The following is an 18,016-nucleotide window of genomic DNA, read 5'->3' as shown; positions in this document are numbered from 1 at the left end:
TGTTGAGGTAAAACATTGCCACTGTGTTGTCAGAGAACAGACTTTTCCACTGACAGGCTAGGCAGACAGCCTGTAGGTCCCTGATGTTGATATGTAGAGCGAGGTCCCCTTGAGGGACATAAAACCTGCGTATGGAGGGGAACAGATGAGCCGCTCACCCCAGGGCAGACATGTGCATCAGCAAAGATTGAGGGTGGACAAAGGCAACGCCTGCACAAACACTGACTGGGTTCGTTCACCAGTCTAGAGAAGTCAATACTCAAGAGGGCACATTTAGTGGAGTCCCGATGTTGAAGATTTGATGAATAAACAGAGGTCAGACATCTCTGAAGAGTCCTGAGATGTAGGCTGGCATGCTGGACTATGTATGTGCCATATGCGCCAGCACCTCATACAGTTTTGAGCTGTTGTGGGTAAGCACTGAGATCAGCAACAAGGGATCGAACCGTTTGGAACCTTATATCGGGAAGGAAAGCTCTAACCTGAGTAGAGTCCAGCACTGCTCCTATGAACTCTATCCTCTGATCTGGGCAAAGAGCTTTTTCTAAATTGATCAGCAGACCCAGGGTTTTACAAATTGACTACATGAGAGATAGACTGGACAGTACCTGAACCTTGGACTGGCCTCTGACTAGCCAGTCATCCAGCTCAGGGTAGACTTGTACTCGGAGCATCCTCAGAAAAGCAGCTACCACTATCATACCTTTTCTGTCAAGTATCAAAGGGGTAGCGGTGCTAGTCTGGATCTGTAAAAGCAGCAAAGAGTCTTGTGGCACTTTATAGACTAAGAGACGTATTGGAGCATGAGCTTTCCTGAGTGAATACCCACTTTGTCGGATGATGCATCCGACAAGTGGGTATTCACCCACGAAAGCTCATGCTCCAATACGTCTTAGTCTAGAAGGTGCCACAGGACTCAACAAGCTGCTGAAAGAACAGGAGTACTTGTGGCACCTTAGAGACAAACAAATTTATTTGAGCATAAGCTTTTGTGGGCTACAGCCCACTTCCTACTGTATTTTCCACTGCATGCATCCGATGAAGATATATAGACAGACAGAGAGATACACACACACACACACACACACCTTGAAACAATGGGTGTTACCATACCCACTATAAGGGGATGATCAGTTAAGGTGAGCTATTATCAGCAGGAGAGAAAAAGAACTGTTTGTAGTGGTAATGAAAATGGCCCATTTCCAGCAACTGACAAGAAGATGTGAGGAACTGGGGGGGCGAAGGAGGAGGGAGAGAGAGAGAGAGAGAAGCATGGGGAAATAGTTTTACTTTGTGTAATGGCCCATCCACTCCCAGTCTTTATTCAAGCCTAATTTAATGGTGTCCAATTTGCAAATTAATTCCAATTCAGCAGTCTCTTGTTGGAGTCTGTTTTTGAAGGTTTTTTTTGTTGTAATATTGCGTCTTTTAGGTCTGTAATCGAGTGGCCAGGGAGATTGAAGTGTTCTCCAACTTGTTTCTGAATGTTATAATTCTTGACATCTGATTTGTGTCCATTTATTCTTTTATGTAGAGACTTTCCGGTTTGGCCAATGTACATGGCAGAGGGGCATTGCTGGCACATATCACACTGGTAGATGTGCAGGTGAATGAGCCTCTGATGGTATGGCTGATGTGATTAAGTCCTATGATGGTATCCCCTGAATAGATATGTGGGCAGAGTTGGCAATGGGCTTTGTTGCAAGGATAGGTTCCTGAGTTAGTGTTTTTGTGTGTGGTTGCTGGTGAGTATTTGCTTCAGGTTCGGGGGCTGTCTGTAAGCAAGGACTGGCCTTTCTCCCAAGATCTGTGAGAGTGATGGATCGTCCCTTCAGGATAGGTTGTAGATCCATCCTATGACTGTGTGCAGAATGCACACATGTAATCACTTGAACCACTCAGTTTGGGATACCTCCCATACATGTAGTTTCTCAAAAGGCATGGTTTCAAATACATTTTAGGGAGTACTTTTGACTAAATTTTAGTCAAAGTTGCAACTAGATTCTCATACCACAGCAGAAGAGATTATTCCAAACCTTACTTGTCACTATTGTAAGCACAATTCAGATGAATAGCGCATAGCACAAATACAGCCTTTGTTTGCTTACCTATTCCCCTGTCCAGGGTGTCTCCAAAACTACGAGACATTCCCATCTCATTTCTTCCAAAGTCTCTGTCAAATCCTCCACCCATCGCACGATCCATCTCTGCAGAAAGTATTAATTTAGTAAATTTCCAGGACAACTTAGACATCCTGAAGAGAACATGTCTCTTGTAATATTTTAGCAGGTGAACTGTGAAACAAGTGTTTTTGCCATGTATTGCTTCTTTGAGATACAGACCCACACACACACGGAGGCTTTTTGTGTGTTTTTTTACACACACACACACACACACACACACACACACACACACACACACACACAGAGAAATTTCAGATCCTTGTACTTCCTTTTCCTAGTGGAGATTGGCAAGGTGTTTGGAGGACCTGTATCTATGGATTACATAGGACTAACCTAAGCTCCTGCTCTGTCCCTTAACAGAACATCAACACTCCTCTCTCAACCTATTTACAATGATGAGGAAGCCAAACCTTTTCAGGTACAACTGTAATATCACTCTATCCAGGTCCTCCCAAGAGCTAGCCAAGATTTCCTCAAAGTTAGGATTTAATATTTCAGTGTTAGAAAGTGGTCAGGAAAAGCTCTGGAAAGTTTAGGCTGTTTTATACCCCATAAGAGCAAACAAGTGTTTATTTTTAAATGTGAATCTGCAAGGGAAAGATTGATTGTGATCATTTTTGCTTCTTCATGATGAATAAAGAAAGGCTGAATCAGTTTTCAAAACTCAAGGGTTTTCCTAATTTTAATTTACATGTGAAGGCAAGGTCTTATCCATCCCAGAAGACTAGGGAACTGAGTAAAAAGGACTATCACAAGTGAAACCTGAGCAATTGAGAGGGGAAAGGAATTTTAATCAAGCTGGTTGGAACTGTCTGTTGGCATCTTTAACTGAAATGTTTAACAAGTGGAAAATGAGATCTTTGTTGAAGATGCATCACTCCCATTTAGACAAGAAAAGATTGAGAAAACTCCAGTTTTTTCCAGGGAGACCTACAGCAAAAGTTAAACTTGACACCGCGGTTACGGCTAGTGGTAAAAACAAGCAAAAAAAAAAAATAAAGCTTTCAGGTTCTCTTTACACAATATAAAGGAAATGTGTTCTTTTCCTTTCTTTTGTAGGTAGCCTTAAAGCATATGATGCTCCAACAGGATTACCAATCATTACTAATTCAATTAGACCATCCAAATTGGGGGGGGCGGGGAGGGAAGAGTTCCATGACAAGACATTCACTGAGGCTGGGGATCTATAATGTAGGAATCAGTGCCTCACCACTCATTCTGCCCATATTCATTCCAGATGGAAAGCGACCCAGGTTGTCCATGCCACCAAAAGGACCCTCCATCCCTGAAACAAAGTATAGTATCTCTAAGATAAAGGTGACATTAAAAAGTGCATTTCAAATAAGTCACCACACTAGATCAGAATGTGTTATTCCACCTATTTACTCTTTGGTAATATTGCTAGGAATATTCTAGGAAAAGCAGCCACATGTAAAATGCCATCTCAAAACGGTACACCTTGGAGGCATAAGGGAATGTTTACAAAATTAAAACTAGCATTAACAAAGAAATTCTTTGTAACCGAACAGTTCAATTTAGTCTCAAGATGTAATAAGGCCACAAGCCCATGCTCTAACTTTTGTAAATATCCAGCAGCAGTCGTTAAGAGTCATAAGTGGTTAACATCTTGGTTTATATTTCATCTGAAGATCTCACCCCTCAAGGAGCACAATACCTATTAGCACAACATATGGCAATTTATTACTGCTTTAAAAACAAGCATCACTACTGACTCAGTGACTGCTTCCAAGTAAACAAATGCTTATCTGGCACTATTCTCCCTAAATTAAGATATTTCCAGGGAGATGTCAGCCTACATAAAATGTTAGCTAATACCAAAGACAGATAAAGATATATCTATATATGAAAAAGCTATTTGCATTTCAGAACTGCATGTACAGTAGCTTACCTCCCATTTTATTCATTCCAAAGCCCATGCCTTCCATTCCCATTCCTCAAAATAAAAAAAGAAAGCTTTATTTACAGATGGAATTATACATGCATACAATCAGTCTGATGTTTGAGCTTCTCAAGTTACTTTGCAGGAATGGGGACTTAGATTTTGGTTTAAAAGCTTATACTGAGAAAAGTAGTGAATGAGCGGATCTACTAACAAGAGCTCTTTGGGGGAGTAGATGACATGGAATCCTTTCTAAAGGACAAAACAGCAGAAAAATCATGAGCTTACACAAATTGAAAGTTGTTAGATATGCAACTTCTCAATTGGTTCATTCACAGTAGCATGTAATGAATCCAGCATTCATTTTCCAGACAACTTAGAATTATGGATTCTAAATGGAGGTCAAATTAACAGTTACTGATGTTTGGTATCTAGTAGGAAGCCACAAATCACTTATGAATCATGACAATACTTTGAAATGTAACACCTTCAGGTATCGGACTTGGAACTTGTGTGTTCTATTTTGACAAGAAGCATTATAGCCTCAGGTGAAGTGCCACTTCCCTATTGGACATAAAAAGAAAAAGCCTGACCCAAGCACAAACAATCCCACCTCAGAATATTACCATAGAGGAACACTGATAAGAGGGAACACTGTATCAAGTAGTTCAAGGGCTAAATGTAGATTTCTGAAATCAAAAGGCTTTCCAAACTCATTAAGAAGTTTTCAACAGAAGACTACTTTGAAAGTTTAACATCCCCTTGTACTATTTGCTCCTAGTGTACAAGAACCAGAAAATGAGATATGTACTAGACAAGGGGTTCCCAAAGCGTGGTATATGTACCACGGGTGGTATGTGAGCTTGATGTTCCAGCCATTTATTTAGAATTTAAGGTGGTACATGAACCAATAGAATTTAAGGTGGTACATAAATCCATTCTAGTTTGGATCATCAAGGAGGAAAAATACTTACTTTAGCGGTTTGGATTTTTTGAAGCATGTTTTGGGTTGTCTTTACTGGAAAGACAGCAACCCTAAGGTCATATGAAAAGCTAGGAAAAAGACTTAATGAAGCATACACACAGTAAGAAGTGTGATTTTCTTACCCCCAGGTCCCATGTTGGGCATTCCCATGCCTTTGTTTAAATGATTTGCATCAATAGGCTGACCTCCTGGTCCTAATCCCATGCCAATACCACCAAGCCCATCTAGAGAAAAAAGTAATTTATTTTTTTTTGGCACAGATGATAGCAAGCTTTGTTCTTCAAGTGACAAAATTACTATTTTGTTCTGAAGATCTCAGTGGATTCCCACTCTTGGTTCTGTATTTCTAGCACTTAAGTGTGAACTCTCAAAGCTCTGAAGTTGGATCTAAAATAGCGATGATAGGTGGTGTGATACCACCTCTCTCTACTTCCGCAAGCATCTCCCTCCCTCTCCCCATTTAGGTACTTTCAAAGGTCAGCCCTTTAAAGCTGAAAGTCTTCTAAACAACAAGATGGAAAAAAGAATGAACGTTTACTTTTGGATGATGGAGGATAAGAAATGAGTCAATATAAAAGTTAACACCCCTCAGTTTGAGATCAGTGGGAATCCAGTGGGGAACATCTCATCCTTTTTAGAGTATTGTTCTTGATCATTCAATAGCCAAAATAAGGAAACAGCCAACTTCCGTCCCACATACAGATGCACTTACTAGGGATTGTAGATGCATCCCTGTGGATACTTAAATGCTATACAGTCCAAAGCACAAAGCCAGCCTCCTTCCTTTAAAAGGCATGATGTTTCCAGACACCATCTTGACCTTCCCTTGACCCAGAACTGATTGAGGGATCCCCAAACCACAGAGGCTAACCCTTCCTGGTGCCTTGAGTATTAGGGAGTACCTGGAATAAAAGCCCTTCCCCACCTCACCTAGCAACATTAGCTTTATGGCACCATTCCTACAGTATAGCAAACTGAACTGCAAGCTAAAAATTCAAGGTGTTAGTTTTAAAGAAACTTACGAGGAAGCTGTTGAGGTCGTTCTGGAGGGAAGAAGTCCCCCTTTGGAAAGGCTCGCTCATCCTGAAAACAGTTAAACAGTGTTAAACCCCACACGCGAGATTACTGGCAGCACCTTTTAATGGAACCAACACTCTGAAAGCTATGACAATTCCTGGCAAACAACATCCATAACTGTACTATGGACTTACTGCCAAGTAGGTAATTCATAAATATGGCCATTTCCTGACGTTACGTTTTGGGGGATTACCCAAGAAGAGAATTCTCTATGGGCAAGGCACTGGCACTTTGGCCTCCTCAATGCAGCTTGAGAAATAGCAATAGGGGAAACTTGGAAATCTGGATTTAGCTACACTAACAAGATCAAATGTATTTAAATAGTTTAGGTGCTTGCTGATGGCGTAAATAAAATTATTTTAACCTGCACTAAAGCATTCTGTTAAAGCAATTGCAGCTGTCCTCAAGAGTGCTCTACAAACAGCGATCCTATCCATAAGACAGATATGTATCAGTAAACAAAATGTTACTCCAGCTTTGAGTGATGAAACTAGTTCAAAATCCAGATTCATTTGATCCTTTGTCTCTGTTATGCTGCCACACCACCATTCTATGGTAGCTGCTTGTGTTTCCTATATGCTTAGGCTGGGTTTGAAGCAGCAGCACGATGGTGAAGAGTTCTGAGTGCTTAACCAGTCTGATGACCTCTCACATTTCATCCTACAAACTAAATGTGATGAAAATGCTCACAGTTGCATTTCCGTTTCTCTCCTTGCCTTCCCCTGCCACACCAGATTAACACATTGCTTGGTTCTCAACTTGTGAGTGTTCAATGGACCAGCCATAAGGTATCCAACACAAGTTCTGATATCACATTACACAGTAAGAGAACTGAATATACTTACCATTTTTACATGCATTGGTCTGTCAAAAAGCAGCTGCCCGTTGAACATTGCTAATACTTAAGTTAAGGATTTTTTTTCAAAATGTTAGTCCAAAAATCTTACTGCTAAAAAGAACTTAAAGTTAACAGCAGTACAGCTTCAAATGTCTGGCAGTGTATCAGCCCCACCCTACAGCAGGGAGGCTCTTAAGCAAAACAGGCAGACATGGAATAAATAACTGGTAACTCGTGTATCAGTAACAGGTTAAGAGATAGGACACAAAGGGTAGGAATAAGTTTTCATAGAGGAGAGAGATAAATACTAGAGTCCCCGGCAAGGATCTGTACTGGGACCAGTGCCGTTCAACAAATTCATAACTGACCTGGAAAAAGGGGTAAACAGTGAGGTGGCAAAGTTTGCAGACAAAAAATTACTCAAGTCCAATACTGACTGTGGAGAGTTACAAAGGGATCTCACTAGACTGGGTGACTGGCAATAAATGGCAGATTAATTCAATGTTGATAAATACGAAGTAATGCCCACTGGAGGTAGACATCTTACAGCAAAAAAACTTCAGGACCAGACTCCAAAGAGAAACTGCTGAGCTCCAGTTCATTTGCAAATTTGACACCATCAGATCAGGATTAAACAAAGACTGTGAATGGCTATCCAACTACAGAAGCAGTTTCTCCTCCCTTGGTGTTCACACCTCAACTACTAGCAGAGCACCTCACCCTCCCTGATTGAACTAACCTCGTTATCTCCACACTGATTTATACCTGCCTCTGGAGATTTCCATTACTTGCATCTGAAGAAGTGAGGTTCTTACCCACGAAAGCTTATGCTCCCAATACTTCTGTTAGTCTCAAAGGTGCCACAGGACCCTCTGTTGCCCACTGGAAAACAATCCTAACTATACAAACAAAATGATGAGGGGTACATTAGCTTTTATGACTCAAGAAAGATCTTAGAGTCATTGTGGATAGTTCTCTGAAAACACCTGCTTAATGTGCAGCAAAAAGTCAAAATGGTTAATGTTAGGAACCATTAGGAAATGGATAAATAAGACAGAAAATACCTTAATGCCACTATATACATCCATAGTACGCCCACACCTTGAATACTGCATGCAGTTCTGACTGTCCCATCTCAGAAAAAGGTATTAGAATTGGAAGAGTACAGAGAAGGGCAAAAGTGATTAGAGGTATCGAACTACCACATGAGGACAGATTAAAAAGACTGACTGTTCAGTTTAGAAAAGAGTCGACTAATGGAAGAAACAATTAGACGTCTATAAAATCATGAGTGTTGTGGAGAAAGTCAATAAGTGTTATTTACCATTTCACATTACACAAGAACCCAAGAGTCACCCAATGAAATTAACAGGCAGCAGGTTTAAACATAAGGAAATACTTCTTCACACAACCTGTGGAACTCATTGCCAGGGGATGCTGTGAAGCGCAAAAATATAGCTGGGTTCATGGAGGATAGGTCCATCAATGGCTATAAGCCAAGATGTTAAGGAGCACACCACTGCTCTCTGGGTGTCTCTAAACTTCTGACTGCCAGAAGCTGGAACTGGATGACAGAAGATGGATCATTCAATTATTGCCCCATTCCGTCCATTCCCTCTGAAGCATTGGTCTGACCCAGGATGGCCATCCTTGGTATCCCTCCCTGGAACTTAAAATCCATCAGTTGAAGCTTCAAAAGTATCTTAATCAGTGGTTTTTGGTTGGGAAATATTAAAGATTATAAACATATTTAATCCTAACCAAAAGAGTCATTAAGACATTATGACAGGTTCAGAGTGGTAACCGTGTTAGTCTGTAGCAGCAAAAAGAACGAGTACTTGTGGCACCTTAAATTTGTAAGACATTACGTATAATTAAAAACTATGCATTTGAAAGGCGAAGACAGTTTAAATTTCTCCAAAATCAACTCTACTCCAGAAACTTTAGCAACTTTGCTCAGTCCTGAAACTCTCAAACTCCGACATGTCCAGTTTGACACATGTACCTCTACTATAAGATGCCATAGTACTTAGTCTTATGTGAACCTCATTCCTGACATACACCCCATTCTAAAAAGGATGAGATGTTCCCCTCTGGAATCCAGTGGTCTCCACACTTTTTTGATCACGCACCCCATAAGTAAAAAATTTTTGAGCACGCATCCCCAATATGTATATTTATGTATAAATTATATACATGTACTACTATACTAATATATTATGTACATTATAAAACAAAAAACATTAAAGGATGAGATGAAAAACAATATTTTAAAAATATGTTTATTTTATTTTATTATTAATGGTACAAAAAACTTTTGCTCTCACTAAAATTTATTATTAATAATTTTTAGTAAGAGCAATGTGATTGAATATGCTTCATTATTTTTGAAAATCTTGGTTTAACACTTGGTGATACAGCGATTCAAAGGTCTGGTTCTAAGTTCAGTTTATTTCACACCTTGGTTTTAATGGCTGTCCTACCTGAAAAAGATGCCTCACAAAGATATGAAGATCCAAATGGAAGAAGTGCATCGTTGACTGCACTTACTAAATTATGATACTCATTTTTCAGTCCCATCCACCAATTATGCAAAGGTTTTTGTTGAAATTCGGCTAGTAAATTTCCATCTTCCCTGATATCAATCAATTGTTCTTGCAAACTAATCAGAAGGTGTTGCATTTTTATATTTTTAACAAATGCGTTCAAAACCCACTGAAACTCTGTTTGGAAGATTTTTAAACAGGTTAGAAAATTCTATTTCCAAGTTTAAGTGTGCAGATATGAGAGTTTTTACAGGTGACACACTTACATCGTTTTCGGCAACAAAATCACATAACGATGGAAACATTTCCAAACATCCGTTTTCAAAATGCTCTCTCCATAGCACGAGTTTCTTTCGAAAAGCAGTTACTTTCTCACTCATTGTTAAAACGTCACCTTTACCTTGAAGGGACAGTTAAGTGTGTTTATTTTTTTGAAAATATCTGCTAAGTAGCATACTACTGACAGCCACTTGTCAACACAGAAAAGGCCAGCAAATTTGGAACACTTGTCTTTTTGTAAAAGAAAAATGCGTAACTCATCTTTAAGTTCGACAACTCTTTTAAGCACTTTGCCACGAGATAACCAATGAACTTCTGTGTGGTACAAAAGGTTTTCATGGTCACTCCCCATCTCATTACAAAGTATTGTAAAGATTCTACTATTTAAAGGTCTTGTTTTTATAAAATTAACCACATCGATGACATCCTGTAGCACTTGTGCACTTCTGGATCCAATTTCTTTGCTGCAATAGCTTGCCTATGAATGACGCAGTGAATTAATTTCACATGTGGTGCTCTCTGTAACCTTACCCTGGAATCCTTTCTTTATTCCAGTCAAAGCAAGCCGCTCCATCAGTGGTTACACTTACACAGTTTTTCCATAAAACATTGTTTTTATTAAAGAAGAAGTCATTTACACAGCTTTCCTTTAGTGGCTCACAAAAAAAGTAGTTCTTCATGTATTTCATTATTGAAACAGAATCTAGCAAATACCATAAGCTGAGACATGTTAGAAACATCTGTATTTTCATCCAACAGTATAGCAAACCTCCCACACTGTGTAATTTGTTCTAATACTTGTTTCTTAGAATCTTCAGCTATGTATTTTATGCGTCTTCCAACAGTATTTGCTGACAAAGGAATGCATTTTAGTTTGTCGCCATATTGTTTTCTGTGTATTATTTCATCCATTTTTACCGTGGCAGGAAGAACAAGTGTTTTCCCCAATGGTATGTGGCTTTTTGTCTTTCGCTATTAAGTAAAAAACCTCAAGAGAGCTTCTAAACATTTATCATTAAGTTTAGTGAAATTTTGTAAAGTACTGGATTGAGTATTGCATGACTTTAAACATCACTGAAAAAATTGTAGGAGGTCTTCATGTTCTGGATGCTTAGTTTTTAAATGTCTTGCTAATCGTGATGGCTTCATTCTATCATTAGCTAATATCTCAAGGCACAATATACACTTAGGGAGAGGTTCATCGTTAACGATAGTGGATGTAAATCCATATTTCAAATAGTCTTCTTGATCATTTCGAATTTTTTTGGCTGACTTCTTGTCAGATCTGATTAGATCGGCATTGTTTTTAACCTCGTAATGTGGCTGATGAAGAGCTCGTACTAGGAGTAGGAGAACTGTCAGCTCTGTCATTTTCTTGTTGTTCGCTTGTGCGCGAGTTATTAGTATTATCTTCAATCCATGGTTTCTTTGCAGGAATCTTTTTAAGCCACTTGTCCATTTTGTGAGGATTAGTTTAGTTAAAACTAGATAATATGATCCATAAATCCACTTAACTGGGCACACGTAAACTGCAATACACCGCAATATGCTGAAAGCGAACGAACGAGTGAGGGTGCCACTGTCAACCCCTCTGCGTTGTGGAACTCCCACTCTTCCCTCAGGACCAGCTCCAGGCACCAGCGTAGGAAGCACGTGCCTGGGGCGGCACACTGTAAGGGGCGGCATTCTGGCCAATCTTAGGGCGGCGCTCCCCCGGCCACCCTTCCCCCCCCTCCTCCCCCAGCGGCGCTCCTCCTGCCTTGCTGCCCTTTTGCCCCGGCGGCACTCCTCCAGCCTTATCACCCTTTTGCTCTGGCAGCACTCCTCCTGCCACGCCCCCACAATAGATCCTCTTGCACATCCCTTGGGGTGCACGCACCCCACTTTGGAGACCACTGCTCTAATCCACCCTCCCATTGTGAGCCAGCTTCAAAACATCATAGCTATCAAATCTCATCTCTCCCCTTTATCTGGATGCCTGATTTGGAAGACAGTACTCTGAATGCTCAGCCTTTAACTGAAAAGTTGAATTGTAAAATTCTTTCTTCCTTTATTTGTTACAAGTGCTCACAGAGAAAAATATGAATAAAAATTTGTTTCCCCTCTGCATCAGGATCACTTGCTTGGCACCTGTGATTATCACATTTATTAGCTGTCTTCCAAGAAAGCAAGGGTAGACAGGACCAGTATAAAAAGCAGGTACGTTTAAAAAGGTCCAGATCTTCATACATCATAAAATAGGGAATGCCACAAACCTTTCTCCCCCAATCTCCCTCACGGGTCATCCATAAAGGGATTTAAAATAAATCCCTCTAGCAAATCCATATTGTGTTTAATTATTAGGTAGACCCAAGAGGCAGCTGTGTATATTCCCAGCCAAAGATATGCAGTATGTTGTTGCAAACTGGAGCCCCTTTCCAATACGTTCTTGTTTCCTCAAGTCAACAGTTTACTTAAGCTAGACAAAAAAAAAACGTTTCATTTACACCCAGGTTTCTTCACCGATTTCCTCAGTGTCTATGACAGGGTGCCAACGTATTACCACGAGGCAAGAGGATGGTGCTTATTTCAATATGAGAGACAGAAGCACTATCAGAGTTTCTTAACTAATGCCAATTCTACTAGTCTGCCATTTGCTTTCACACAAGAAATCAGATGGTACATGATGGACTGGAAGTCTTGTCTGGTACCTAGAAAAACCTAATTTTAGGGGTCTTTGCTTCACTATTGCAGAATTTCTTCAGAAAGGATACATATAGCCTGAACAGCTTCAATAGATTGTTCAAAAGTAACAGTGCCAATCCCACGACTTTTGCCATCTTTGTCTTCTAGTATGTCAGCTCGAACAACCACGCCAGCCATGCTGAACACTTCCTTCAGTTTCTTCCAGCCAACTTTGTAATCCAACTGAAAGAAAAATACAGTTTGAAACATTCTGTAATGTTTCTCCCAACAAGTAGCTACAAATATTGTTTATTGAAAGCTTCCTGAACTAGGTACTACAGATTTGAGAATAAATTCAATAATCTTTGCAAAAATGGCAGAAAGTGTTAACTCAAAAGATAGTCAGCTATGAGAGTTTCAAACCAGAGCCAAGTGAATACAAGCCGTTCACGCATAGTGAGTACCTTAACTCTAGAAGAATCCCGCTGATCAGTATTAGTGACAGAATACCTTTTAACTGAGTTACTGAGTTTTGCTACAGTGTAAGTGCACAGCAAGAAGTATTCTATAATAAAGTGATAGGTTTCTTTATACAGCTAGATGTCATTTTTTAATTTATACTTCGTAATTCTGGAGATTCAGTGCAGGGTGCAGTACTGAGGTGTCATTATGTGGAATGTGCACTTTTTGGCTGTATGTCACGTGAATACTGTATTTCATCTAAGGCATGATACGGTCACCCCTACTCATGTCAGGTATGTAGGCAACATTGTTGTAGCCGTGTTGGTCCCAGGATAGAAGGTGTGTGAGGTCAGATCTTTTATTGGACCAACTTTTGTTGGTGAGAGAGACAAGCTTTCCAGCTTAGACAGAGCTCTTCTTCAGGTCTGGAAATGTACTCAGGGTCACCGCTAAATACAAGGAGGAAAAGATTATTTAGAATAAGTAGTTAACACATTTCAAGGGATCATTCAAGGTAAAGTGGTCCCAATAAATGCACTAAATGCTTATGTGGGTGAAGCCAAACCAATCACCATGCGAGTCTAGAAATGAACTCACACAGGAAAATGATAAAAAAAAAGACAAAAACACCATGTTACCTGTGGGCGAACGCTTTTCACAAAGCGATCACTATCTCTGACCTATTAGTCTACATCCTCAAAGGAAACCTGCACAAGACTTTCAAAAGATGAGCCTAGGAGCTTAAATTCATAAATTTGCTAGACCCTAAAAATCAGGGGCAGAATAGACACTGGTTTTATGGCTTATTACAACAATCTATATTCCACTAACTATATTCCCTCCCCTACCTCCAATGACTGGAGGGGTGTTAACGGACCATTTCACCTTGAATGGTACCTTGAAATGTGTCAACTACTTATTCTAAATAATCTTTTCCTCCTTTTATTTAGCGGTGACCCTGAGTTTCCCACACCTCAAGAGCTCTCTGTAAGCTCAAAAGTTTGAATCTCTTGCCAACAGAAGTTGGTCCAATAAAAGATAATACCTCACCCATGTCAAGTAGTACTTTCCTCAGCAAGTAGTCCAACTGAAGACGACAGGACTAGTTACAGAGTAGGACACTAGATGATCGTGATGGTCCCTTCTGACCGTAGTCTATTAATAGTCCGATTACTCAAAGTAAGTAAATTTGCCAGAATAGAGCCTGATCCCTGGCTGAAAGCTCTTCATTTAGAGAGCAGTACCTAATCCAGTTAAATCCCAAATCTTCTGCCCAGACACCACACTGTACTTACATTTGCAACAAATACTGTACTTCCAAGTCTCCCAGCCTGTAAAGCATGGATAATCTCATTGGGTATGTTGGGATTATTGAGGATGCTGGGTGGTATATTGATCATTCCAGGGCCTCCTGGTCCTGGGCCAATACCCATGCCACCAGCTGCTGCCATGGCCTTCTGCATTGCTCTCCTGGCATGCTCACCATCAGGATCCTGCAAAACGGTAAGAGTAACATGTACAACAAGATGGAAAAACTCACTAAACTCAATATGGACACTACAGAGCCAACACTTTACTCCCAGTAACACATGGGGGTTTAATGGCAAGACTCCCATGATTCAATAATAAAGTCATCAGTAAAAAGTAGTTCATAAGCCCGTATCAGGGCACCACCTCACTGCTTGTTTTAGAAAAAAGTTAATAGGTAAGAGGAACAATCTAATAGTGACTCAAGAATCATACTTGAAAAGCTCAAACTGAATTGAACATGGGTTTCACTGAAAGCTGTCTGAAGGAGCATGAAGGGCAATAAATGACAGCAGATTCCAGATAGCAAGGAGGGAAAACCTACCTACTCAGATACTTGGGATACAAAATTATAAATGCTTAAATGACCTGGAACATTGATTAACAGCAAGCTATATGTGCAAAGGATACTAAATTGAGAGCGTGAATATCAGTGTAGATGGATAACAGGGACCCAGAGAGGCAGGAAATTAAGATTCAGTATAGAATAGAGGCCCTGTCTACATTAGTTTTAGCCACTGGAGCAGTTACACCAATATTGTTGTACTGCTGACTGAGCTCCTTGTGAAGACAAGCCAAAGAAAGCTTCTACTTGAAGAAAATCCAGAAGAGAATCAACATGGGGAAAGCCACAATGAAGAAGATCTATATAGGAGACTGTGGACAGCAAGTTGTAGATACAGGCTTGTGATGCAATATGGAACAAGAGAACTAGTGCACATGTAACCCAAAATTACAGAGGCATAGCAAACTATGCACCAGAGGAATGAGATGTAGTACATGCAGAAAATAATTAAGTGGATTAGGGGACTGGAAAGGTTAATTTGAGAGGAAACAGTTTAAAAAAGCCCAAGACATTCAAAGGCATATAAATGCTCAGTTAAGGTCACCCAAAAGAATATAATTCTGTCTCTAACAGTGACAACTAGAAACAGACAACCTTATCCATTGATTCAAAACCCTGATATTCTATGATTCTAACTGTGCTTTAGTATTCGTGGTAATATTGGTCTTTCACTGGTTTTGAAAGGACTCTTCGGCTTGTAAAATATTACAGAGATGTAGCTAAATCTGTTCCTGAGATACGAAGAGCCAGAAGCATATTGGGAAATTTAATAAAAATGAATCTTAGCTGAGATTTGGAACCCTCAGAGCTATAAAATACCTTGCCTGTTCAGCATAAAAATCTAACTCAGACAAATATGGTGTGTACAGTTTCAGGTGGACTACTTTGGTTTTAGCATTATTAGGGAAAGGTGGTTAAAAAAGACTTACCAGAATAGCTTCAATGTTAACTATAGAAAAGCTTGTTTGTCTCAATAATGACTTGGCTACCTACTAAAGAATACTTGTACAGTCAGACTTCAAGGAGGGCAAGAACACTTTTCATTTGATGATCTCAAAATGTTTTAGAGGACAAGTATCATTAGCACCATTTTACAGATTTGAAATTAAGGCAGAAATGATTAAGTGATTTGTTCAAGTTCACTTAATAGTTAATAGTAGTTTGGACTCCAAGCTGCCTAAACAATAACGAAATGTAACAAGATGACAGAAAAGAGGTGGGTGAGATATCATATTTTATTGGACCACCAGTGATTTCTGGACCACATTTTAGATTGCACAGAATGTAGGTCTTAAAAAGACAATACTAATTAAAAATGTTTTGATTATGGAGGGTTTTTTTAAATTCCAATAGCTACTTCCTTGTAGCGAATGGTAATTTGAACACTGCAGCATTGCACTAGTGTATTAGAAAGTGAAATTGACAAGGGGGAGTGTTCTAACAAATACAGAACTCAAAATGACAAAGACCCCTCTAGTAATTAAAGGTTAGTTCATTCATTCAGCCTACAAGACTTCCAGTAAGGGGCCCTAATTTATATCAATTGGGAAGGTGGATTTTTCTGTTAACAACTAACCACTGGTAACTGAAGTGAGACCAGACAGCAGTCAGGTGACAGCAATTTCACCAACTCCTGTGCTGGACCAAATTCAAATATATGGAGATATACCTATCTCATAGAACTGGAAGGGGCCTTTAAGGTCATCGAGTCCAACCCCCTGCCTTCACTAGCAGGATCAAGTTCTGATTTTGCCCCAGATCCCTAAGTGGCCCCCTCAAGGATTGAACTCAATCCTGGGTTTATCAGGCCAATGCTTAAACCACTGAGCTATCCCTCCCCCCACCTAGCTATCCCTCCCCCCAAACAGTCACCCATTTATCCACAGAATGTCAGCTCTGCTTTGGAGGATAGGATTAAAATTCAAAATGATCTGGACAAACTGGAGAAATGGTCTGAAGTAAATAGGATGAAATTCAATAAGGACAAACGCAAAGTACTCCACTTAAGGCAGAACAATCAGCTGCACACATACAAAATGGGAAATGACTGCCTAGGAAAGAGTACTGTGAAAAGGCATCTGGGAGTCATAGTGGACCATAAGCTAAATATGAGTCAACACTGTTGCAAAAAAAAAAAAAAAAAGCAAACTTCATTCTGGGATGTATTAGCAGTGTTGTAAGCAAGAAACGAGAAGTAATTCTTCCGCTCTACTCCGTGCTGATTATGCCTCAACTGGAGTATTGTGTCCACTTCTGGGCACCACATTTCAGGAAAGATGTGGACTAACTAGAGAAAGTCCAGAGAGAAGAGCAACAAAAATGACTAAAGGTCTAGAAAACATGACCTATGAGGGAAGACTGAAAAAACTGGGTTTGTTTAGTTCGGAGAAGAGAAGACAGAGGGGACACCATAAGTTTTCAAGTACATAAAAGGTTGTTACAAAGAGAAAAATTGTTCTCTTTAACCTCTGAGGATAGAACAAGAAGCAATGGGCTTAAATTGCAGCAAAGGAGGTTTAGGTTAGACATTAGGAAAAACTTCCTGTCAGGGTGGTTAAGCACTGGAATAAATTATCTAGGGAGGTTGTGGAATCTCCATCATTGGGGATTTTTAAGAGCAGGTTGAACAAACACCTGTCAGGGATGGTCTAGATCAGTGGTTCCCAAACTTGTTCCGCAGCTTGTGCAGGGAAAGCCCCTGGCGATCTGGACCGGCTTGTTTATCTGCCGCGTCCGCAGGTTTGGCTGATCGCGTCTCCCACTGGCCGCGGTTCGCTTCTCCAGGCCAATGGGAGCTACTGGAAGCGGCACGGGCCGAGGGACGTACTGACCGCTGCTTCCAGCGGCTCCCATTGGCCTGGAGCAGCGAACCGCGGCCAGTGGGAGTCGCGATTGGCTGAACCTGCGGACGCGGCAGGTAAACAAGCCGGCCCAGACCGCCAGGGGCTTTCCCTGCACAAGCGGCGGAACAAGTTTGGGAACCACTAGTCTAGGTAATACTCAGTCCTGCTATGAGAGAGGGCTGGACTAGATGGCCTCTCGAGGTCCCTTCCAGTCCTATGATTCTATGATTCCATGGCTAGGTCTGGGCTTAATGCTCTTTGCTAGCTACTCTCTCCAAGAATGTATGTACGTGTGTCATGTCAGGGCCAAGGAGGTACCAGCCTGCAGGGGAAGCAGGGATGTAGGGCGCTGCCTTTGGGTTAGTC

The 18,016-nt window shown here is 40.5% G+C and overlaps 1 protein-coding gene across 2 annotated transcripts in view; it reads right to left on the bottom strand.

Annotated features, from left to right (window-relative positions):
* The window catches only part of HNRNPM (heterogeneous nuclear ribonucleoprotein M), a 63,730-nt gene that overhangs the window by 7,029 nt on the left and 38,685 nt on the right, over positions 1-18,016 (bottom strand). For both annotated transcript variants that reach the window (XM_034754925.1, XM_034754926.1), the window contains 8 exons: positions 14,230-14,427; positions 12,562-12,715; positions 6,991-7,040; positions 6,091-6,151; positions 5,191-5,292; positions 4,093-4,137; positions 3,394-3,468; positions 2,109-2,207 (listed from right to left, as the gene is read on the bottom strand). In XM_034754925.1, the coding sequence (XP_034610816.1) occupies positions 2,109-2,207; positions 3,394-3,468; positions 4,093-4,137; positions 5,191-5,292; positions 6,091-6,151; positions 6,991-7,040; positions 12,562-12,715; positions 14,230-14,427 (784 nt within the window). The remainder of the gene's footprint in view (positions 1-2,108; positions 2,208-3,393; positions 3,469-4,092; positions 4,138-5,190; positions 5,293-6,090; positions 6,152-6,990; positions 7,041-12,561; positions 12,716-14,229; positions 14,428-18,016) is intronic.

Source organism: Trachemys scripta, chromosome 22, assembly GCF_013100865.1.
Source record: "Trachemys scripta elegans isolate TJP31775 chromosome 22, CAS_Tse_1.0, whole genome shotgun sequence".
Classification (NCBI taxonomy): domain Eukaryota; kingdom Metazoa; phylum Chordata; order Testudines; family Emydidae; genus Trachemys; species Trachemys scripta.
The sequence above is the reverse complement of the archived record's forward strand: the minus strand, read 5'-3'. Positions and strand labels throughout refer to the sequence as shown.